The 25,242-nt window shown below is 36.2% G+C and overlaps 1 protein-coding gene across 5 annotated transcripts; it reads right to left on the reverse strand.

The window, feature by feature from the left end:
* Positions 1–727: 727 nt before the first annotated feature.
* On the reverse strand, positions 728–18,599 carry SRS2 (P-loop containing nucleoside triphosphate hydrolases superfamily protein). Of its 5 annotated transcripts, none has more exons than XM_086639985.1 (30): positions 18,279–18,599; positions 18,005–18,208; positions 17,218–17,860; positions 17,066–17,107; positions 16,818–16,981; positions 15,887–16,088; positions 15,216–15,272; positions 14,962–15,067; positions 14,736–14,869; positions 14,542–14,616; positions 14,258–14,383; positions 14,019–14,150; positions 13,849–13,932; positions 11,086–11,199; positions 10,907–11,007; positions 10,185–10,251; positions 9,403–9,453; positions 8,331–8,408; positions 7,371–7,580; positions 7,225–7,263; positions 6,334–6,405; positions 6,167–6,253; positions 6,031–6,087; positions 4,524–4,732; positions 4,364–4,457; positions 2,872–2,922; positions 2,526–2,588; positions 2,203–2,262; positions 1,535–1,597; positions 728–1,062 (listed from the first exon to the last, which is right to left on the reverse strand). In XM_086639985.1, the coding sequence occupies exons 2-30, from the start codon at positions 18,184–18,186 to the stop codon at positions 973–975; spliced, it is 3,453 nt and encodes a 1,150-aa protein (XP_086496111.1). In that variant the 5' UTR covers positions 18,187–18,208; positions 18,279–18,599; the 3' UTR covers positions 728–972. The 5 variants fall into 5 exon arrangements, with proteins under 5 accessions (XP_086496111.1, XP_086496109.1, XP_086496107.1 ...); XM_086639983.1 differs by having other exon boundaries at positions 2,869–2,922; XM_086639981.1 differs by having other exon boundaries at positions 2,788–2,922.
* Between the last annotated feature and the right edge of the window lie 6,643 nt (positions 18,600–25,242).

Raw genomic sequence — 25,242 nt, forward strand, 5'->3', positions numbered from 1 at the left:
CCACCCCAACACCACCAACACCCAGACCACCAACACCACCGAGAACACAAACCCCACCACCACAATAGGTACAAACCCCTACCACCACCACCCACCAAAAACCAACGACACCACAAAATACCACCACTAACGCATAAACAACCAGATCTTGTCATCGTAAATCCTAGCCAAATCCTTGACTATTCTGAAGATCGATTAGAGAGAGAGGGACAGATAGAGAGAAATACAAAAGAACTCGCCGGATCTGGTCGATTTTAGGCAATCTGTCGGTGAGAGGAAGAGGACAGAGAGAGAGAGAAAGGGGTTGAAAGAGAGAGAGCGTATCCCTAGCCGCACCTCCATGATCGGACCTCCTCGCCGGACTTGTTTTATTAGAGAGGAGGAATGTTGCAGAGAGGAGCCGGCAGAAATATGAGAGAGAAATTAGGTTTAGGTTTTTCTTTTTATTTTGGACATGGGAGGAGAGAAATTAGGGTTTAGGTTTTCGGTTTAGGTTATGTTTGTCTAACCTATGAAATAAGGGTAAAAGTGTCAAAAATGTAATTCTGACCTATCAATTCAGATTTAGAAAACAAACATCTAACTCCCAATATAACTCAGCCAATTCAGATTCAGCAAATTCAGTCCAGCAAATTCGGTCCAGCAAATTCAGATTCAGCAAATTCAGATTCAGACGTTAAAAAAAAAACTAACAGCACCTTAGGGAAAAAAATTCAAGCATTTAACCACCTCATTAGTTCTGCACGGACTTCATAGCTCGTAAATCTCCATGTTCAAGTATAGCTTAATAATATTCCGTTTGAAAGATCAAGGAACAAAGTGAAGAAGTTAAATAACATAAGTGATAAGTGATTTCCTAATAAGCACTAGATCGCTATAGAAAGGAAACCCTAACCATTTCCTGATTAATATAGCCACTTTTAATCATCTTCTAATGATGGAGAAGGTTGTTCATCTTCTCTCATTTTACGGTTACAGTGATTTGTATTGCTCGATCAGATGCGAGGCATGGAGACGTGATGTTGGCACCACGGTGCATCCTAGACTTTGCAGATAAGAAATCTGTAATACAAACAATGGAAGAGAATATCGCCAATCAATGAATAAGTTTAAGTAGTTGGTATCAGACTATATTGAACAAGGGAAAGTAAGCAATATGACCACTATATCAGACAACATACCGAAAATAAGAATAAGAAAAGAGTGGAATTCTGTACCGAAAATTTTTACTAGTTTTAGCAACAGCTATTTAGCCAATATAATTGGCCATATCAGTATTAGCTCTCTACTGATATAATGTGCAAGTCAGTAAACAGTCTGATATATAACAATATCAAATAAAGGTGTGCAATTTGCAACTCCTTATTTCAAACTTATATCAAAAGTTCTTTTTTTCTTTTGGTTGGTCTTAAATTAAGAAAATGGTGCATGGGGACCCATTCGAAGGTCCGATTTCCTGGTACGAAACTACCATCAGCATCGCTTCGAGATTAAAAGTGGAACAGATATTATAACAAATGAGGCTGCGAAAAACCTGTTTAGGTGTAGCTTCAGATGAACCCATTGCCTTTTCAATCCTTAGTTTCTGGAAATGTTCCTGAAAGAAAATCCATACCCCAATAACAATTTGTAAGAAAATGATACTACCATAATTACCAAGTCATAGTGTGAGAATAGTCCCACATGGAAGAAGGGCTATCTAGCAATCAAGAATATAATGTCTAGGTACTCTGCACTCATTGCTTATTGGTTTTGAGTTGGATGACCACAAACTTAACATGGTATCAGAGCTAGGGTGACACGTGATAGGCTTAAAAGGCACACGTGCTCCACGTCACCCAAAAAAAACAAGTGTTAAACTAACCACGTCAAACACGAGGGGGTGTGTAGTCCTACATGGGAGAAGGGCTACCTAGCAATCAAGAAACAATGTCTAGGTCCTCTCCACTCATTGTCAATTAGTTTTGAGTTGGATGACCACAAACTTAACACATAGTATGAGTTCGCAATTAAAATATGATCATTAATAGTGTTATATGGAAAATATTGTCAATATAGAACATTAGTCCTATGCGTGACAGCACTCATGTGTTCTATTGGCAATCGAAAAAACATATTGAAAGAAGAAACTGAAAAGAGAAAGAATAACTTGAATCAGAAAAATAGACAGGAAAGAAAAACTCTATTGAATTGAAATCTTACCTGCTTTTCTCTCATTATATGAGCACGTTTATCAGCAGGCATTTTCTCCCACATTAAAACCTAACAGATGAAAATTACATTTTAACGAACCACATGATGCAGCTAATGAAATTGTTCTAACTATTTATTTCCATCAAAGCACCATCATCAAAACCTGAAGTTAACTATTTATTCCATCTTTAACACATTGATATCATGTCCAACCATATCTTGAGGAGTTCAAATTGACAAACATTGTTACGAAGGATTACAAATTTTTGATGATCTTTTGTATGAAGAACACTAGTTGGCAATGCTAATGAATGTTTGAAGTTTGAACTTACATATTCTGCATACTGAAAGGCTTCAGCATTCCTCAAGCAAGACTTCAATGTGCGTAGTGCATCCTGAACAATAGTTTGCATATTAAAATGGGCATTCATCTAAGGAAACAAATATACCTTAGTTAATCTTAACTCCGACAAATACGACTTTTTACTGTATCTAAGATTGACTATCTGACCAGAAATGCATATGTTTAAGTCTATAATCATGTCTAACGCTTTTAGTATGCACTAACTACTTGAACAGTACATGCATGCCTACCAAGCGGCTAAAAGAGGCTTCAACTATAAAACTGCTAAGGGAGGATGACAACGATGGACAAATGAAAACGATGAGTAGTGCCACCTTGTTTTTTGTACCCTTGTTCCGCAGACGTTCATCAATTACAAAACCAACCTGCAAATGTTGTTGAAGGAAATTAGAACTAGAGTCAGATGTTCAAATGCTTTAGATTACACTAGTAATATTTTAGGTACATAGAAAAATTAGAGACATGGAAAATTAATGTGGAATAGAAAATTTGCAAGTATAAATGATCATGCATGATCCATACACGTAGTCAGGCAGCAAAAAATCAGCAATGCGTTCTTTATTCCTTGTATGCTTTTATTGCACATTGTGTCTTCCAATTATTTTGTGCTTCGCTTTTGTGCCACAATTTATTTTCAAGAAAGCCTATATAATCCTACTGGCAGGGTGGCTCCTTGGAGCTTACGGAGGCACGTGCATCTTGGGCACCATTATAGTAGGTATAGGGGAAATTTGGTCAAAACTCCCTACAAACTTTTTGTTTTGGTGAAAAGGATCAGTCAATTTTTTTTAGTATTCAGCTCCCTGAGTATTTTTTTAATTTCCGACACCTTGCGACAGCTTTGCAACACCTTGCGATAGCTTTGCAACAACTTTACAACACCTTGTGACAGCTTTGCAACAACTTTGCAATGCCTTGCAACAGCTTTTCAATGCCTTTCAACACCTTGCCACAACTTTACAAAAAATATTGGGTTTTTAACCAAAAAAAAATACAAATATTTGGGTTTTTAACAAAAAAAAATACAAATATTTGGGTTTTTAGCAAAAAAAAATATAAAGTTTGGGTTTTCAACCAAAAAAAAGTATAACTTGTCTTTTTAACTTAAAAAAGTTTAAAATTGGGTCTTCGGCCTAATTTCCTGGCAGGGTATAATAGTTTTTCATTTTTCTTAACAGTCTTATTTATAGTTTGAACACACCTATACATATGTTATAGAAGAGAATACGATTAATTGTGTGGATGATTACCTTATCATGTAGTTTTTCATACAAAAACGTAGGGCCGTAGGTTATGAAACCTTCAACATTGTCATTTGTCAATATTTTGTTTGAAAGAATCACATAAAAATTATATATGGCATGAGCTTCACATTTATAACTTAATGGGATTAAAAATTCAACTCAAATGATGTTTTTTTTCTTCGTAATACCCACATTTAACCCCGACAAAATCAGCCATAGAATCATCCCTACATTCCTACAAGTATTGACATTGTGTACTGATTTGTTCACATAGTCTTTTCTTCTTCTTTGCAAATTTTCGTTTTTCTTGGATCACGACTTTAGGTTCTTTCAGTTTATTGAGTTTTGTCCCCTCTAAATTATATCTTGGTTTTACTTTTTCCCAATGCATTTTGGTGATAAAAAATATCTCAGCAAACAAGACTAGTTATAATATGAAACAGAGACTATTATCTATTGGCTGCATGGCATTAGAATTTGTTAACTGAATAGAACAATGAATCAATAATGAACACTTCAAATTGTTTTTCTAATTACTAATTGGATGGAGAAGAAACTACACCTTGTCAAGCAACCTTTTAGGTTCTTCAAATGCTTTCTTTTTGGCCCATTGATGAAATAAATGAGACACAGTTGACCGATCTTCAATACTAAACCTGAAAGCAATAAAATCTTTCATAGAATGTAGAGATAGCAAACACTATTATAGTTTCTAAAATTACCTTTTCAAAAAATTATTCCCATTGTTTGTGTCTGGATATTCTACTGACTCGTTTGGCAGGATCAAGTTACTAGGAATATCCGAACAATCAGTTTGGAAGGAATCTTCTCTAAGAACTTGCTCAGGCTTTGGTGCGGCATTGTTACTTTGCTCAGTTCTTCCAGAAGTATTCTTAGTTACGTTATTCACAACTTCCCTAGTCATTTCAATCTGTTTTATATAATGCCCATTAAACAACTAAGAAAAATAACTACGACAGAATTATATAACGATTATAAAATATTTCAAGGTCCTCAAGGAGATCCATTTACAAAATAATTCAAAAAAGTATCATTCTCACATTTCTCATCTAGACAGGATTGTGGGCATACTAGCGTAAAATTATCATTCTAAACATGTAACTAGGGCACTCTTTTTATATTTTTCGCCGTGTCAAATGTGGATTTTGGAACCCGATACTCGGGAGCCGGGATACTTGTATTCTAGTCACTTCAACAAGTTGAATATGAGATTTTTTTTATGTACAGACTTCAATTCTAACCAATTTCTCGTCGCCTTCACTAGTGACTATTGAGTGATAGAGAAAATCTTCTCATACTTCTCATCTAGACAGTTCCCTCTCTCTTTTAGAAGTACTTTGATTCTGTATTTGGCTTTCAGTTTTATTCTTTATTGTCATGGTACTAAAAAGTCTATTAGAACCAAATCATTCTACTGCAAAGATAACAGCATTTGAAGTTTTTTGGTGAGACTAGCTTGAAGCCTTCGTCTTTTCTTTGACTCTTACAAAAAGGATCAAAGGTGAATATCATCATTTGGTTTTTGTCCTTCTTAATATTTTCTTATATATAATGATGCGGGTGCACAAAATGCCTTCTCTAGTAGGACAATAGTACAACTTACAGTTTTATTGAGAATATTATCGATTTAATACATCTTCATGGAGGAAAAATAATTATCTTAAGTTTTAACAATTAAAAAAATTAAAGTGAATAACAGTGTCAAGCGTTTTAGTTTATATGTCGGCAGCTAAGTCAGGTGCGCCCCATGTTATCGTGCAGGTGTTTTATTTTCTTACTTATTAGGTCCTTTATTTTACTTCTAATTTTTTACGTTTGAATCGACCATTGTTCTACATTATACGAATATATCAATATAAGTAAAAGATTTTAACCCTATTGTGCTATTTTATCTCCCTAATACAGTTGTGTGCAAGTATAAAAATGTACCCAAAGCTACAAGTCTCACATTATATCTACTGAAGTGAGTGCAAGTATCTGACAAGAGTGTACGAGTATCCAACAAAAGTATCTGACTATCCTGACTTTGCGAAAAATTAAAAGGCAGTATCCATGTCACATAGAATAATTCCAAATTTCTAGTAGCACAAAAAATAGCGACAATGAGCAACGTCAGCAACACCTAATGAAAGAATCTACACTTCTTCAATGTAGAATACTGAAGGAACAAAATTTTAAAAAATTACGGGCCTCCTTAGGATTACTCACCTGAACTTCCAAAAGATGATCTGGAATTTCTCGTAGAAAGCGCGAAGGTTGAAGCAACTGGAAAGAAATTATACTTGTCACCAGAAATAGCCAGTGCGGAAGATTATCAACAAGTTCAATGTTAAAGGATACCAACCTGCCAATTAGAATCCATCAGAACATACAAAATGTACAATTTTTTTCGAGCACGAGTCATAGCCACATATAAAAGTCGCCGCTCCTCCTGCCAAAATACATTACCCAATGAGCACATAGTACAATGGAATCTAGCAAATAAACCAAAAATGAAACTTATATTCTTACCTCGAGAGAAGCCTCACCGTTTTTTACAACACCATTAAATTCATGTAATAGAGGGATCTCAGATTCATTTGCCTGTATCAATAGACCAAGGTGTCATTACATTGCACCATGTCTTAACGTCATACATGATAACCTTAAGAGTGATTTCGTTAAATATAAATTAGTTGACAAATCAAATGGTTCGTCATGCGTTCAGGTAAACCATGACTCGGATACTGACTCTCCTAACTCGAAGAGTTAAAGATCGTTCCCTGCTACCCCGAAGCCCATGCCTAGTCGTGAATAACTCATGATCCCCACAAATTAATTTACACTTGCCACTACTCTCAAGAATTGTGAATGCTAGTCAGCTTTTTTTTGGAGGGGGGCATTAGGATTCCACCTCAACTGCAATTTCTATTTTTATATTTTTGGTGCCTCCCGCCTGATGTAGCACAAGTTCCACATGGCAGCTGTGGGGTGCCATTAGTAGTACTAATATTAAAGTAATAAAGCAGGGTATAAGCACTTTCAATTTATGTTTCTTAGGGTTTTATTGGAAGAGGACCTTCAAGTTGCCTACGACTATACTAACACTAATACAAGTATACAACACACAAAGAACAATTAGCATTGTTGTTGTCGACCCTTGATAAGCTCAAATATGAGTCTTGTTGCTTTACATCCATTGTTAGGAGATAATGTTCACCACAAACAATCCTTTGAGATGGCCTCTCATGAAGAGCCTTACAGAGTAACTAAGGTTGCTGGGCAATTGATCCAGTTGGATGGAAGTTCACAGTCCAAGCTCATTGATTTAGAACCATGAACATGCATCATTCTGTGAGTCAAACAACATATTCTTCACCAAGATAAATACTAAGGTATTAAGTATTAGTTCCAATTACTTACCTTAACAATGAAAACAGTGTCCCATTCTAAGCCTTTTGACTGAGAAAAAGACCAAAAAAAAGACGAGTACAAGATTAGATTTTATCTCACAAACATGACCACCGCATGTGAGGCAAATTTCATGAAACATTTGTAAAGGAAACCACCTGATGAATTGTAGTCAAAGTAACAGAATTGTTATTGTCGCGCTTCCTACAACAGAAGTTTTCTCTTTCTCTTGTGGATATGTGGTCAACAAATGACTTGAGTACATTAGCACAGCCTTTCTCCTCTGCCTCACAATGTTTTTCTGATTCTTTATGATTGAATTGTGTTGACAAAAAATCTGAGACATCATCCAGTAAGTACTGAAGGACCTGCATTGTTGTATCTCCTATGTCACTTTCTTAAACATGATATGTATAATATATGGTGACGCAACGACTTAGGCGAAGTCGAAGTCTGATATGAAGTTCACGAAAATCATAAGTAATTAAATTAGGATGATAACAAAATTCAGCAAAATAACCAACACTGTTTGATGCAATGGCAGCATGCATAGTTTCTATAATAACCAACACTGTTTGATGCAATTGATAAAGCCTTTTGCAATTTGCATATTCCATAATATTCAGTAAACCATATACGCATGCTAGAAGATTGAGCTTATACATTCCTAATCCAGGAATTGAAGCTTAGCACATAATTTGACGTCCGTTTAAGTTATAGCTTATTATATTATATCTATGCTTCAGAGTGATACTACATCCAGGACCAAGCTCCATGTAAACCGCTTACCAACAGATATACATCTAATGCATCAACGCGGATGACTAAGATTACACTAAATTTATAGTCGGTTTAACAACCAGAAAACATGATACTGTAAAAAGAAGACATTACATAAATAAAGATTAACAGATACGAATTTCGATTTCAAAATACATCAAAATGAAAAGGAAATGAACAGGCCTACTTGAAGACCTTTATGGTAAGCCCTGATCGGCAGCTCGGAAACCCTTTTAGGATTCCTAATTCACCATAAATTTTATTTCCAAACAAACACAAACAGAGCAAAGACATCATACAATTAAACATCAAGATGACTGAAGTTGATGTGAACTTACAGATCTGATGTCATTGTCTTCATTTAGCAACTTCCCGCCATCAGCATCAGCAACTGCACGTTGTTCAAGAAGGTATTTCTGCAAGATAAAAGTTACGTAAGCACCGAGTTTGGAGTGTCGGGTGAGATTCGTAAGAATGAGAAAGAAACATTACTGTTCTTACAAAAGTTCCTCTTCCATTTAGGACAACTGGTAAAGAGACACCACATAGAACACACTATACAACACATATAACATAGTACAGTATAAAATAAGGAGTAAGGACAATTATAGAAAACCGACAAGACTCATAAATACCTCAACTATGTGTAAGTCCAGATACATACCATGGTTTGCCTTAATGCAATTTCTCACTTTTTGCAAGTTGGTACTAAGACTTCGACATCGCCTTGATGAACTGCTATTGCATTTTTTTTTCTTTTCTCTTTATGTAGTTGTTTATCCTTGCTAGTCTTCAAAGTGTTCATCATGGTTTAACAGCATAAAGCTATTAAACTGAACAAATTAAGGAGCATATGTACTATAAGGTTTTAGGCTTTTAGCTTTAGAAGGGACTTATGTGTTGGCCCCACCTTGGTGCCCCTTCAAGGTTATGTTTCATCTTATGAAGCTTCAAGGCTTAAAACCCTTTTTACAGCATTTCCTTTGAATATATCTGTTCGATTTTGAGTAGCAACTATGGACATGGAAAATTACCACCATAAACTTGATTCAATCCATCTCAGGTACACATCTCCTCCACAGGATAAATCTCAAGTTTAGCAAGACGAGGTGGTCTTCATCACAAATAAATTATAACGTCTATCTCTACTTTGTTAAAAGGGTATATGATGTAACACATTGGCTGAAACTTAAATAGACTACAATCTTAAGATAACAATAAAATAAAATTAAGATTTCATAAATTCATATTCGTAAAATTTACGAAACCCGAATAAGAAAAACCAGCTTTGACCTACAGTAGATTAAGAAATTCACAAAAAAAGAGTATACATTTTAACATGTTTCTCTAAGAGACTCAGTAATTCCTTACGTTTCGTGTAGAGAATAAAATGAAATCATAGAGGCTAACCTGAGGTACCATGTTTGCCACTGAAGTTACCACAGTTGAAATTGATGGTTCCTATAAAACAAAAGAAAACAGTGAAAATAATTCAGCAGATGATAAATTGAAGTTGCATAGTCGCCACGGGCAGTCCTACATAACATGGACATTGATACAGGTATGAATATCCAGCAGACCAACACTGCAACACACTGTTGGATGGCGATAAGAAAAGGCTAATAAGAGTATAAGACCATACATATTTAATTTTACTTGTCTTAATTAAAAATCTTTTTACTTACAATGTTACTTTGGGTCAACAATTTTACATTTTCTATGGAAAATGTTAACCTAGAGTCCTGTTTAATAGTTCTAACATGATTGTGTTCAAGCACTCTTACGGAATTAAAATATAGTGAGTATCCTACATGGATATCCGAATTCCGAAACAGTATAAATGTATAATACAAAACAACATAATTTTAATTACATAGCTGTTGTCCTACAAAATGAACTGATTTGCAATGAGTCAGGTTCCAGAAAGACATTAGTTGTTCTTACGTAAGTCGTAATCCAATAAGAATTATTCAGCGAAAGTACATAGGCTAATATGAAAAGGAGGTCAAGGCCATATTAATGAATAGTATGTGAGAGTTTAAACCTATTTGGTTGAAGCTCTCCTTGTTACTCGTCCTAAATACTACGTGACATTCTAGACGGAATTTGAACATAACTATGATGAAACAGAAACAAGACAAAATAAACTAACAATCTCCAAATTTCTGTAATTCAAGAGTCATCCTTCTTACCCTGTGAACAAGTTTCGATATCATGTCAAGCGTAGACAACACCTTGCGGCCCTGAGTAAGTTGACTCCTATGATGATAAAGAAACGCAAGATACAAGTTATAGGCACAGTTATCGCCGAACGGAAAATGAAAATATCACACATCCATCATCAATATAGACATATAGTCATCATTATGTATATGATGGATAAAGGGCATATGTAGTGCATATCCATATTTAATTCATGTGAAAAATAGCAAAGAAGAGCAACACTTAATCAGACATTTGTGGTGCCAAAGAGCACATACATATTCATAAAAAATTGGTCATGTTTATGTAGTTGGGATGTGTTTTATTTTATTCCAGTAAACAATAGTTCAATTTTCTATTTACCGAATAGAATGTGAAGAAAGTTACTTCCCCCTTTTGTCGCGCACTTTGACATTGCAAGGTTATTCACTATGCACCAATTATAGTTTTCTTTTTAAGTCAATAGTAACTGCCTAGAGGGTGTACATCTATGGCGGGAGGGAGAGCGGTCGGGTGAACGTGTTTCTGTTATAAAGCTTAGACAAACTCTCATTGTCTGAGAAGGGAATCAAGTTCTAGAACCATGTATCTCTTTCTAAGAAAATGCATGGAGAAGTAGGGCCATAACATAACCAGTATGATGAATTGACTCCATGAGATAGCAACGAATGCATATAGTGATATAGAAATAGGTTAATGTGTAAATAAAGACCTCTTGAATGTACCAGAGATTTTGGCAGCAAAAATGTCATGGGCAGCTGATATAAAGCTGGTTTTCCTAGTAGCGGCTATTCTGTCAATATAGTCAACCACCTGAGGAGAGAAACGTCGAATGATGAATCTAAAAAGAAGAAATCAGAAATAGAAATGCAAAAGCTGTGTCACAAGTACCCTCTTCTTTTCTTCTTTTTCACAGGATAAGAAAGCTTTGAACACTTGACGAAATGAACCATCATCACAACCAGGTAATGTCGTTCGAAGCATTGCAAAAATAGCTTTTACAACCTGTTGGAACACAAACTGATTAATCAAATCAAAAACCTATGCTAGTAACATGACCGAATGTTGAAGCAATTGTTCGGTATAAGAAGAAAACAATTAAAGGAAACTAAGAAAAGGTAAAACTTAAATTCAGCTGCTAAAAAGAGAGAAAATATTATTATGTTCTTATAGTTTGTTCAGGCTATAAAACAATTATGCAACTGTCCATCAAATAATGATTATATGTATGTCTTTGTACTACCTTTTATATCAGATACTGCAAATAACTGCAGCACTATCTAGCTCATCATCCAGTAACATAGAAAAGGATGGACGCTGCAGCATAACTACTTTTCTTATTTTTATCATGACAAAGACTGGAAATGAGTGAATTATTTTTTTAGTACACAACAAATTTCCGTACTTTTTCATATAATTAGGTTCCTGGGGTACATATGAAGTTACAAGAACAGAATTTGTTATATAGATCATGACCAAGGAATAAATTTCGGTTTTGATAGAAACTTCGGTCAGTCCGAAAATAGAAATATTTCGGGTCAGTGTGGAAATTTTACATATCATGGAAATGATATAAATACGATGAAATTGTATATAACAAGATTATTAAACCATAATGAAGCATAAATTTTGCATATAACGGGTTAACATAATCTATTAGTTTGAAGGGGTATTAACAATTACACGGTTATGTCCGAGGCTAAATTAAATAACTTCTTGACAATAACACCCAAAAGACAACATTCTTACTGATAATAGTTAACAAACTCTGTTAGTTTGAGAAGGTATCGTCAATTACACAGCTATATCAGGGTTGTTGATAAGATAAAATCAATTTAGGTAGTTAAGTCCGAGGGTAAATTAATCAAATAGATATAAAAATATTAAGAAAGTAACATAAAAATCAAGAGATATCTATGAGAAATCAAGAAAAAAATGAAGATGAAAAAGATGAAGGAAAGAGATATGTTTTTAGTTGTAGTTTTAGTTTTAGTTCCTCTGGGTTTTTTTGCTACAGTACCATAATGTTGTCGAGTCCATCATGTCTGTCGAAATTTCCTTTGTGTCAATGGAAATTATGCACGAAATAGTTGTAAGTGTGATTTCATGCACCTAATCTAAATTTCAAGAACATTTCGCAAATTACCACTAAAATTTGTCGAAATTTCATTCCTTGATCATGACTCGTGAAATATTTAGAACCAACAAATGTATAACTACGGGAACTTCAATCAAGTAAGATATAACATATGAACTTACTACTTGAAACCAAGGAATGAAATTTCGGTTTCGATGGAAATTTCGGTTTCGATGGAAATTTCGGTCGGTCCAAAAGTGGAAACGTTTCGTAGAAATGTTTCGGTCAGTGTGGAAATCTTACAAATCTACAGAAATGATAGAAATATGATGCAATTATGTATAACAAAATTATTAAACCATAATGAAGCATAAAAATGATGTTTAACATTATCTATTAGTTTGAGGGAGTATTAACAATTACACAGTTACTTCCGGGGGTAAATTGAATAATTCTTTGGCTATAACACCCAAAAGATAACATTCTTACTAATAATAATTAACAAACTATGTTAGTTTGAGAAGGTATCATCAATTACACAGTTATATTAGAGGTGTTACTAAGATAAAATCAATTTTAGGCAGTTAAGTCAAGTCGTAAATCATTCAAATAGATCTAAAAACCATGGAAAACATAGCATAAAAATTAAGAAAGATCTAAGAGAAATGAAGATGAAAAAGACGAAGAAATGGATATTTTTCTAGTATTAGTTTCTCTGGTTTTTTTGCTAGACTTCTACTATGTCGGTCGAAATTTCCATCATGTCGGTGGAAATTTCGATATTTCCCACAACTTCGGTGGAAATTTCGATCATGTCGGTGGAAACTATGCAGGAAATAGTTGTAAGTGTTATTTCGTGCACCTAATCTCATTTTAGGAAACGTTTTGCGAAATTTCGGTGAAATTTCGGGAAGTTTCATTCCTTGCTTGAAACGTTATAGCTAAAAAATAGAGCCAAATGAACAAGACGGATATTTCCAAAAATCTACCAAGACAATAAAAGTCTTTTAGATCTCTTCTGAATAGAGTAATCAACCGGAGAGAGAAGCGCGGATATGCAATACAAAAAATGGATATATATTATATATATATATATATATATATATATACATACATACATACATAGACACACATATACATATAAAAGCTGAAAATGGTGGAATTTGCAGAAAATGATAGAGATGGGAAATCTAAATGTCCATTCCCGACTTCCATTATTATATGTGCCCAAGGACTAGCGATATATGTGCAAGGAAACATAGTTTTCCAAGCTTGATACTTCCTCATGTCCTTACCCAATCAAGTGTTCGCTAATGTCCGACCAGAAAAATGAACTACAGAATAACATGCCAAGAAGTGAAATTCCCAAAACGATACAATTATTTCACATAATGACAATTGACATGAAATCTCAAAATTCAGAAAAATAAGACTATCTCCACCTTTATCTTTGTGCACAATAAGGAGAAGTCAATTTTAGTAGTTAAGGAATTCAAGAGAAGATCTAACAATCACTCCTATCATAATTAAAAACAAAATAATCATCTGACAGCGTAAACATAAAGATGTAAGAAGACCTTTTTCCTGTAAAAGGCAACACCATGAACATTGAAGGGTATTTTTCTGTTGCGGAATGCTACTTGGAATGCTTTTCCAGTTATCTGTAATTTAAATAGAGAAAATTGCAACTTGAGAAGGTAGCTTGCAATAAATTGTACAATATATGGGTGACGGGAGTAAATTTTACCTGCCTCCGGTAAAGAACTGCTACATTGCCAAAGGAAGCCTTTGAATCCTTAGTATCAGATGTGAACTCTAAGATTTTATCTACTACAAAAGCACACTGTGCATCCTCCTTGTAGCATTCCTTAACAGTTATCTGACAATCATGGACACCGCATAGAAGTTATATTTATTAGCCCCCAAAAAAATGGATATATAGCGGTGAAAGATTGAGCTGGTAAACAAAAATCATAATGAGAATACCTTAGATCCACAGGAGTTGTCAGTAAAAACTTGTTTCAGAGGACACCGTTTTACATTGTTGTGGATAAGAGACGACGCGGCATCAACAATACATCGCGTTGAACGATAGTTTTTGGTTAATCTAATCTGAAAATAGGTCATCAGCCAAAAAGGAGTCAAGAATCTATAAACTACCATGACCAGTCAAAGGTCCGTTAACCATTACATCAAATCATATGATTAGAGACCAGTTGGTAAAGGGAACAGTAATCATAACAAAAACAATTGAAAGAGCATAGTAACACCTCCTTGTGCTTTGGAAAATCTTTGCGAAACGAATCAAAGCCAGAGATGTCAGCACCATTGAAACTGAAAATAGACTGCAATACACAACAAGTTTGGCTTTGATACTTTTTTGTGTAAAAGGACAAATAAACACTACTGGTTTTTCATCAAAACTGATGCAATCTAAAACAAAGTTCACTAAGAAAAGGTGCACCTGATCCTCGTCACCAACTATTGTTATGCGATTATGAGATGCAAGGATACGCAAAAAGTTATATTGCATGGAACTTGTGTCCTGAAACTCGTCAATTACTATAGCTTTCCATAGATCCTGACACTCTTTAGATACTGGACATAGAAAAGTATACAACACTTGTGAGATAACTAACAAGTTTGAAGTTCCATAATTTTGAGAAACACCAACACAACATAATTCTGACCTTCTGGAAAATCAGTGAGGAGCTGCAGTGAACAACTTATAAGATCATGATAGTCCAGAGCATTACAGGATTTTAAAATTCCATCGTAGTTATCAAGAACTGCAGCCTGACTCGTCGGGAGATGAGAAACTTGAAGTATTAGTAATGGAGGCGAAGCTAATTAAACTAGAGGAATATCGGCCCCTACTATATGGTCTCCATCAATTACCAATATGCAGCAACAAGATATATGAAACGGCATACGATTCACTTACTCCAGTCTCCTCACCCATTCTTTTGCAATCCAAGGGGGTCCTTCCACACGCTTTAGCCTGAAATAGAAACTTGCTAGATAAGCTACCTATATCATGCTAGTCAAGAATGAGAGGGACAGAGAAGGGTCCAGATGGATTGGAATATAAGAAAAAGAAGTGGAAAAGCAGTATCATTTCATTGAGCATTTGCATTTGTGCACAGCAAGCTGGGCAGTCAACCCATAATAGGAAATAACTGGGTTACCGGTAGTTTTGCTAAGGAAAAACATGTCGTTGAACTATTTTGGTTAATGTGAAAATAATTACAATTTACAGATTTATGGACTACGGTAGTGATAGAAATGTTGAGCAAACAGTTCTATGAACTCAAAGAAAAAAATAAAAACTAATAGCAATTTGTTTGACGCCCATATATGTAAGTCTAAGACTAGAATTTGGGAACTCAAGCTGGTCCAGGGTGATAAAGAGCTATGCAAAAAGAAAGAGTACGTGTATGTCTATAAAACCAATTTTATGAATAAAAGGCATTTATGTATATCTCAGTGGAAATAAGAATGAGAAGCTTTCCATTTAAAACAAGCAAGGATACATGATTCACAACCTTACATGGTTTCCTAGACCTTGGCAGAGAGAGAACATTATTATAAACATAACCAAATTTGAATGACTACCTGAGTCACAAACTTCTGCCACTTCTTTGACATATCCTTGAAACAGTGTGCAGAATTCGTATTACTAGAGTCCTTATCAAGTTCAGATGTATCAAGGTTTTGCCCATTGTTTTGTCCAATTTCCAACAACCGCAGAGCTTCAATAATTGCACGTCTTTGTTGCCCATGTCCATATATTAGGAACTCTGATGTGCGCCCTAGCCTGTCAACGAACACTCGTAGAACTAGTAGTTAGTTCATTTTCGAATTAGTATAACCCGGAGACGATACGGTGAAGGTGCGCCAAATAACAGATATAAGCAAATAAAGATAGGGCATAAAATAGGTTTCTGCAAGTATACACTTACTTTCACACTCGAACTGTTAAGCGATAAATGTGACTCAGACAATCAACTCCTATCATTAATCACTACAAATTTATAAAACTACAAACTTTTAAGCTAAATGTAACAACTCGCCGAGCATATATCTGAAGAGATCGCTATAAATCTTACCAAGCAATCAGTCCTCTGTAGTCAGTCACAAAATTACTATGAAAAACGAGGACATTTTCTAGTCATTAAGCAATTTGGTAGTGTTACATAGAGTTACAATGAATTAAAACAAACTAGAAATAAAATCGGGTTTTCATCGAGAGCAACTCATAAAAGCCTATCCCAAAAAGACCACATATAGAGAACTCCTAAGTCTTAATGAGTAAAGAAGCTCTCAATAATTCAAACTTTGGCAACTATCAAAGCTAGTTAGATCTTCTAACTAGAAAATTTATAAGTCAAGGTCCCTGTTGCGTACAGTAGATACAAAGATTTCCTACCAAACAAATCGAAGACCAATATCAAAATAATGGATCCTTTTTTTGGAGCATACATTTCAAACTTCAATAAGCAGAAGTAGATTCAAATTTTAAGACTGGACGCTGTAACAGACGTACTTCTCTGCATGTGAACGACAAAGTTGAAGACAAAATGAGTGAAATGTGCTGATCATGAGTTCTTTTGCAGCTGACTTCCCCGCCACCGCTCCAATCCTATCCCTCATCTCTGATGCAGCAGCGGTTGTGAAAGTCATGGCCAGGATGTTGGAAGGCCCAATGCCCTAGAATGTTCTAAATAGTAAGAAACGAGCACCCAAATAAAATAAGGGAAAGAACAAGTTATTCAGGGCATCAAATGTAAGTACCTCGTTAAGTAGCATCAGTACACGCCCAACCATTGTGGATGTCTGACATCAAAACCAACGCTTTCACTTATAAATTCCAAGAAAACTAAAACTAATAACAGACGACAGAAAAACAAAACAACTTCTCACTTAATGGCATAAAACAATCTAACCTTCCCACTTCCAGGACCAGCAATTATCATTAATGGGATTGAAATATCACTACAAGCTGCCCCTTTTTGTTGATCATTCAGTGACTGCAAATATTCCATACATGCTTTTGGCATGCTTTCAATGTTGACGGGTTTAGCAGTATCATTACATCCAATTCCACTTTCAACCTTATCTCCCCTAATTTCTCCTGTAATTCTAGCTTCTGTAAGCTTACCGGTTTTACCAGATGAATCGCCATTCGTACCCTGCATTTCTGTCTTTACTGCGGATCGCTGCTCACACAAAGCATCAATTTCTTCCAAAACAGTATCATCCAAATAAAAGTCATCATCAAGAACACAAGACTCAGAGAGAATACCACTTAGATTATTACTACATTCAACTTGCTTAGTTGGGGTATTAACGATAGATGATTCTAAAACAAACCCATTGTCTATAGGAGCTTCCACTATCCTTCCTCCACCATTATCTACACAATTTTCTCTTTTCTTGGTAAATAAATTATCTGGACATGATCTAATACAGTATGGTGAATCTATTGAACAAGCCTTATTAACCAAAATCGGGGACTCCCCGTTAACTTGGAGCTCACTAAGAGGATATCTATGAAAAGTTTTGCTGTTGTTGAATTCATTTACAATTCTGGGAGCAGAAATCAACCAGAAAAAAAAAAATCAGCTCATCCAACAAAGAAAAATTCAATTAAACACTAAATTTTCTGCAATTTGGAAAAAAAAAATGATTTTGTAAGTTTCATAGAAATGGCGGAGGTAATGAATTACTAACTTGGGATGATTCCGATTGGGACCCGATGATGATGATGATGAAGGAGATGGATCATCGCGTGGGCGTTTACGAGTGAGAAGTGCTTTCGCAGCTCTGTAATGTTCAGATATTCGAACTCTTTGTTCATCAGTAATCCCTTTAGAAGACAAGCAAGGCTTAGGGAAACCATTTTCTTTGTTCATTTCTTCTTCTTCTTCATTCAAGCTGAAAATAGAAACTGTCTACTTTTTAATCCGTAATCTAGAGAGAGAAAGTGGGAGTGCGAGGGAATTACCGTGTATTTAGAGAGAGATTTGAATGTTTTGAAAGCGAGATTGAAGATATTGGAGCGAATCGGGAAGAGCGAGAAGAACCCTAGTTACTAGAGAGTAGAGAGAGAAGAAATAATGACGAATCGGTGCCCAAAAGGCTTCCCGCGCGTTTGAACCGAAGAAAAGAAAATTTTCTTGGCACCCAATTTTTTGCTATTTTCAACAACAAAAAGAAAGAAGCGGCTCCGGGATGACGGTTACCCACCTTTTTTCTTTCAAACCAATTGGGATACTGTCAGTCCTGATATTCATTACCTGGTTCATAACTTTTTTCTTTCCGCTTCTCTTCCGGGAGATGCTAACCACACACACATTTGTCTAATCCCAAAAACAGCTACACCTCAGATTCCGGCGGACTACAGGCCGATTAGTCTCCTTAATACACCCTATAAGATCATCACGAAAATTTTAGTTGATAAGTTTAAAGAAACACTTAATGATATTATTACTCCGGTTCAAGCGGCTTATATCCCGGGTAAACAAATTTCAGATAATATCATCATAGGACAGAAAATAATACATTCCATGAAAAAGATGAAAGGAGCGACAGGATACTTTGGATTGAAACTAGACATATCCAAAGCTTTCGATAGAATTGAGTGGAACTTTTTAACGGACATTATGAGGAAGCTAGGATATTCTGAACACTGGATCAAGATGATTAATACTTGTCTCACTACCTCTTCTATGGCTGTTCTGATCAATGGTCATCCGGGGTCCACCTTTTATCCGACTAGAGGCATAAGACAAGGTGATCCCCTCTCCCCTTTTCTCTTCATATTAGCTATTGAAGGTCTAAGTAGAATGCTAGAAGCTAAGCAGGACTCTGAGACCTTTATTGGGTTCCCTACGAATAATACTAACCTTACCATTTCACATCTTCTGTTTGCTGATGATTGCATTATCCCTCGGTAAAAACTCCTTGGATAACATTCACATTCTCAAGAACACTCTTAAAATTTTCAGTGATTCATCAGGACAGATGATTAACTATAAGAAATCCAATATATTCTATTCAAAGAACTCTCACCCAAAATTCAAGCGTATTATTATGCGCTCTCTTAAAGTTAAAAATGCGTCCACTTCAGATAAATATCTTGGGGCGCAACTCTTTATCGGAGCCAATAAAAATAATGCTTTTAAGGATATCCTTCAGCAAATTAAGATTAAACTAGAGAATTGGAATCATTCATTCCTTTCTTGAGCTGGGCGCTCTGTTGTTATTTCGACAATAGCAGCCGCCGTACCCCGATACCAAATGCAATGCCATTCCAAAAGGTATTAGCAAAGGCATTACGACTATTCAAAAGTCGTTCTGGTGGGGTAAGTCTAAAGGCATTTGTACGAAATCTTGGTCGTCCATTTGTCTTCCTAAAGCCTTGGGAGGGCTGGGAATACATCGTACTGAGCTAGACAACTCAGCTATGCTCATTAAATTAGCTTGGAGGATTAAGGCGGAACCCAATGCGATGTGGGTTCGATTCCTGAAAGTTAAATATTTTCCTCTTACAGAGTCCCCGGGTCCAGCAAAACCTCATCACTCATGGCTCTGGAAGACTATTAGTAAGCAGCTGCATCAGATTGAAGACTTTACGACATGGGAGGTCCATAACGGTAATAAGATAAACATTTGGACTGATAATTGGATCCCAGACAACAATCTTCCGCAGAATCACAATAATGATGTAAATATCACGACGGTGGCACAGTTAATCAATAACAATAAATGGGATGACGAGATTCTTAATAGTATCTTTGATAACCAGACACAAAACTTAATCAAATCAGTCCCCATTTATACAGCAGGAGAAGACCAAAGGATGTGGAAGTTGACAAAATCGGGTAAATTCACAGTTAAATCTATGTACCAATACCTTTGCACTAGTATGAATTCCCCTACTATCCTTAATCCAAATTGAAAATTTATTTGGAAACTCCCTACTATCCCAAGAATTCAAATTTTCATATGGAAAATTTGTACTAAATCTCTCCCAGTTAGGAAAACAATTGGAAAATTTATTGACAATAACTTGCTTTGCCCAAATTGTAATGAGATTGAATCTATAGAGCATGCACTCCTACATTGCCCCCTGGCTAAAAATATTTGGTTCTAATTTTAACATTATTTCTGAAAATATTGTGAATTTGACAGAATGGATCTTTTCTTGGGAACACACCCCTCAATTTAGCGACTTGGCTTATCAGAATCTTTTGGCCACAATTTTGTGGATCATATGGAAAACTAGATGCGATCATTGTTTTCAATTTGAAATTAATGACCTCTCCCATATTATTAAAATGATTCAAAATTTTCCTAAGAATGTGCCAATAAATATTAGCAAGAACAAACCCATGCAAACTAGATGGATTCCTCCGGAACACTCTTGGTTGAAAATTAACGTAGATGCTTCGTTTATAAATGTTCATGAAATAACAGGTACTAGTCTCATTATTAATGATTCTGAAGCTAAATTCATAGAAGCTCACACGTCTATTTCCAGAAGTAGAAACAATGAAGAAGGCGAGGCTGTAGTTATTCTTAATGGCCTACAGTGGGCGGCCGAACATAATTATAAAAATATCATCATCGAAAGTGATAACATTAATATCATCCAGAACATCCAGAATTCCAAGCATGGAGTTCACTGGCAATCACGGGTTCACATCCGAAAAATTCATGAAGTCAAAAACCAGATCAATAGGGTGAAATTTAGCTACACTAGCAGGAAATTTAACGCTCCAGCGGACAAGCTCGCGAAATGGGCTAGAAAGAAGAACAAATCTGAAACTTGGAGTAGAATTCCTTACTTTATAGTTCCGTTGTATTGTAATAACACTTTAATCTCTTAATATGATTTGCACCTTTTAACAAAAAAAAAACAACAAAAAAACATTTGGTGGATGTTCTGTAAAAATAAAAAATGAGGAACAAGGGACATGGTGTTAGATGGAAACAAAAATATTAAAATTTTTTTTTTTAGTAAAAGTCATTATAAGAAATTGATACATCAAAGATGTGATAAGCACTGTAACATCTGAATTAAACTTTAAAACAAACGAGTCTAAAGCTCAACAAAATAAACGCCTAAAGGCTAAAGTCCATCTAACTTTATACCTTTAATAACTCAAGTTCAACAAACTATGGATTTCACTTTCTCTAGGAATCAAACCTTAGACTTCCAGGATTTTGGAGTTTATGTCAACACTATAAACCACTCGGGCAACTAAGTGTTAACTATTTGAAGAATTTTTTTTAGATCTTTTCAGCTTTCTATTTTGCTTCTTCCCCTCCCGCCTCCACAGCTCCACCATAACTCCGTCGACTCCCGCCATTACTCTGGTGACATCCACCATTAACTCCCACAGTCTCCACCATCAAGTCCAACTGTCTCCTCTCTCACTCTCTTCATCCCTCTTTCTTTTATTTTATATCTTTCTCTCTTTATCCCTCTTCCTTCTATGTTCTCTCTTTCTTTTCGCTCTATAAGCTCCAGCGAAGGGACTCACCCCTTCGTTGGAACTTAGAGAGAAAAACAAGTCAAGTGATGGAGAAAGAAGACGAGAGAGAAAAAAAAGGAGATAGTTCTTGCTAATACATTATCTTCATTCTGCTACAGAGAGGTCTTTCCAAAACATCAATCGTGTTGTTCTTGGGTCGAAAAGAAAATTCCAACAATTTCTTTGTCCTCAATGCTTCTTATTTCTGAGAATTAGTCACTCCAATGGTCTTCGATGGTTCTATGGGTATCCAAAATACAAACGAGATGGATTCCTTATTGCTACGGTTGTAGAAATAGGTATTTTGAGACCATGTCTTAATGTCCAGTGGTTAAAATAGCTCTGATGGACGGTTTTGGTAGAACAAGGCTCTTGCATGGAAATCGAAAAGAGATGTAGCTCAAATACCATTATAAATGATAATATCTTTGGCGGCATATCGGTTCAAGTAGTTTCTTCTTTTTTATCAATCAAAACTCCTTCCCCAAACTGTACCAAGTCTTTCCACGACTCCACCACCCGGTCAACTGTTGTAGGAGTAGCCCATTACCTTCTGGGTGGAATTGCTACAACATGGCCAAAGAAGTAAAGATTGTGAATACTAACACTGTACTTCAAGTAGATGACGACATTGCTCGTATTCATAGTCTTGAAGAAGTAATGGTAGGGTGAGTGGTTGGCCAGTGAGACGATGGGGGTTAAACTCTTCGTCGAGAGGGAAACAACCTAGATCACGAGCTAAGTGGAATTGTGTATATCTCTTTTCCCGAAATATCAATGAATTTTGAGGGGACCACCTAGAACAAAGATAAGAAATAATCCATCCTTTTTATTTCTAAGTATGAATATAAATATGAACCGTAAAATTTTAATATTTTGTATTCAGAGGGTATAGAGGGGCGGATTGTAGGGTTTTGTGTATCCTATACACTAACTAGTGTTGTAAGCGCAATCTCAAACATCTCATGTTTAACACTAGATTGCCCAGGATCGTTATGCATAAACTAATCAATGAACTAGAGAGGGATAAATACCTTAACGCGTTTTTCCCTCGAACCATTCCAATCGCATGCAAAGATCGAGAGCTCCAACTGTAGCTCCTCTACTTGAGACACCGAGTGAATAGACTTGATCTCCCTTCCTTTCAGACTGCTAGGACTTACTAGAAGGTTGAGAAGAACTCTTCTTCTTGACTAGATTGATAGAACGGGAGCTTTTTCTCTATATTCCTCTCTCTCCAATAGCTGTATATTCAGAGAGAGAGAGAGAGCTGTATATTTTTCCTTAGAGAAAAATCCACACCTTTTCTGTTCTCAACTGACCCAATATATAGACAAACCCTAATTAGAATCTCATTCAGATTAGGTTTCCTATTTCTGGGTCACAGAAAAGATAATTACCAAAATACCCTTTTGGGGTATTTTGATAACCCTTTAAGTGTGGCCGGCCAGGGCAGCCCACCATGGGCCTTATATGGCCGGCCCACTTACTCTGGTCGGCCATCTCATGGCCGGCCCAAAGAGCCTTCCTTCTATCTTGTCCCGAATCTCCATTCGGACCCTTTCGGCCTTTCCAGTCGAATCCCATCCAACTTTAGCCAGTTCCCGTCTAGTCAATTCTCTCCGATCAAGCTACCACTCTTATGTGTAACCCGTTGTAGGATCCGGTCTATGTTAGCCGCGAATCAACTCCTTGATCCGACGATCGTAGTTGGCTTCTAGCAAAGCATTACGACCCCTAATTGGACCGGACTGGATGATCTTTACGTGTGGTCATCGTTATCCTAACTGACAAATTGATCGCATTGCCACCTTGGCCGAAGGACACTCCTTGGGAAGGACATCTCCTTCAGACCGAACGGATAAATCCTTCAGTCTCCCACTTGTACTTAGAACAAGTGCAATGCTCGATTCCCATGTCGCTTAGTATCTCATCTGATACGTCACACCGTTCAGACTTTCTTGATCCGGAGAACAACTGTCAATTCAAATGATTAACTCTTAATCCATTTGAGTGTGGCCACACATTTTCCAGTTGCTTCTCCTCAAGTGGCCCGGAGATACTTATTCCTAACTTAATAGGAGGACATCATCCAGTCTTGTACTCCCACTTAACTTCATGTCTATCCTGTCTCCCCCAGTATGCTGCCTTTATAACCTCCTTTTACGGCGCGGCGTTTGACAGTACCAAAGTTTGACATTCCTTACATAAGATGAGTGGAGCACTCATGTTTACGGAATCTCTCCAATCTTGCCTATGAGAGTTTGTGACGCTTTTTCAACTCCTTGAAAAACTCTCATCTTTGGGTTATCCAGTGTAGATTCCCCAATCTACACCCATGTAATTGACTTAAATACCATATTCCTATAGCCCATGGAATTGCGCTATCAGTCAATTCCCATGCTAGTCTTCTTGAGTCATTGTTGTCCATGCAATGACCTGGACTAGGGACTCAATAATGAATCTATTCCATGTTCACTTAGTAGGGTTCCATTTACCAGATCACGTATCTGATAAACCTACCTGGAATTCCTCATTATTTTGGACCGTCAATTAAATACTAAACCATGATTTAACGACGAAATAATTAAATTATTTCTGATAATAAGAGTTTGTAAATCTTGAGCCTTCCCGTGTAACTCCTTACACCCCCAAGTTTACCAGTCTAAGCTTTTCAGGAAAGCTTAATGCCTATGACCTTAGTATTACCACCATACTTAGTCAAGGTGACAGTTTAGTTAATAGATTAAATCTATATGGATTTTGTTTGTTATCATCCAATGATAATCTTCAGTATCGCCATACTGAATTAAAACTTCCCAAGTTATAACTATTTTCTTTTATTTGTAAAGTTTGCAACAGTCTCTGTCTGGAACCCTTCCAGCTCACTGTTCTTCCAAGTCAAGATTGTCATCTTATTCTGGAAGTTTGCAACATATGACTTTTCAACCTTTTATTTTCATACCGAGATCTCACAAGTTCTTCTCAAGTACATTGTGTGATCCAGATCAGCTCATCTGGATTTGATTGGTGACGACCATAAATACTCCAAGTATTTTGCGACGTCGAGGTGAATGCTAATCATGTCCCACATGACCGATCTTATGCCTTTTGCATAACCATCTTTCTCATGCGTGCTTGCTCATCAGAATTCTTCAGATTCCGAATCTTGCTAAGCTGCGTGCCATGAGACTTGGGTAGAAATACTCCTTTTGAGTGTTTCACATTGGACTTCTCAAGACTTTTCCTTGAACAAGTCTTATCACCCTCTCGATCCATCTCTATAGATCTTTGGTGCCCAAAAAGCATTTCACCTTTATGTGGTCCTTTTATTGAGTCAGTTCTAAACTGTTTTCAACATCAGAATGTTGTTCTCAATCTCTAGTATGTCGTCTACATACCGGACCAAAGAAAACTGGGTCACTCCCA

This window comes from Eschscholzia californica, unplaced genomic scaffold (assembly GCF_041429995.1).
Source record: "Eschscholzia californica isolate CP2 unplaced genomic scaffold, dmEscCali1.0.p SCAF_5, whole genome shotgun sequence".
NCBI lineage: Eukaryota > Viridiplantae > Streptophyta > Magnoliopsida > Ranunculales > Papaveraceae > Eschscholzia > Eschscholzia californica.

What these genes read in the sequence shown, in the direction of transcription:
- SRS2 (XM_086639981.1), bottom strand. Translation starts at nt 18,186, where the DNA reads ATGAACAAAGAAAATGGTTTCCCTAAGCCTTGCTTGTCTTCTAAAGGG. An exon ending in TATCGAAACTTGTTCACAGG is followed by an intron (nt 9,454 to 10,184) that starts GTAAGAAGGATG and finishes TTTGTTTTATAG; the next exon opens with GAACCATCAATTTCAACTGT. An exon ending in AAGACAATGACATCAGATCT is followed by an intron (nt 7,581 to 8,330) that starts GTAAGTTCACAT and finishes ACAACAATGCAG; the next exon opens with GTCCTTCAGTACTTACTGGA.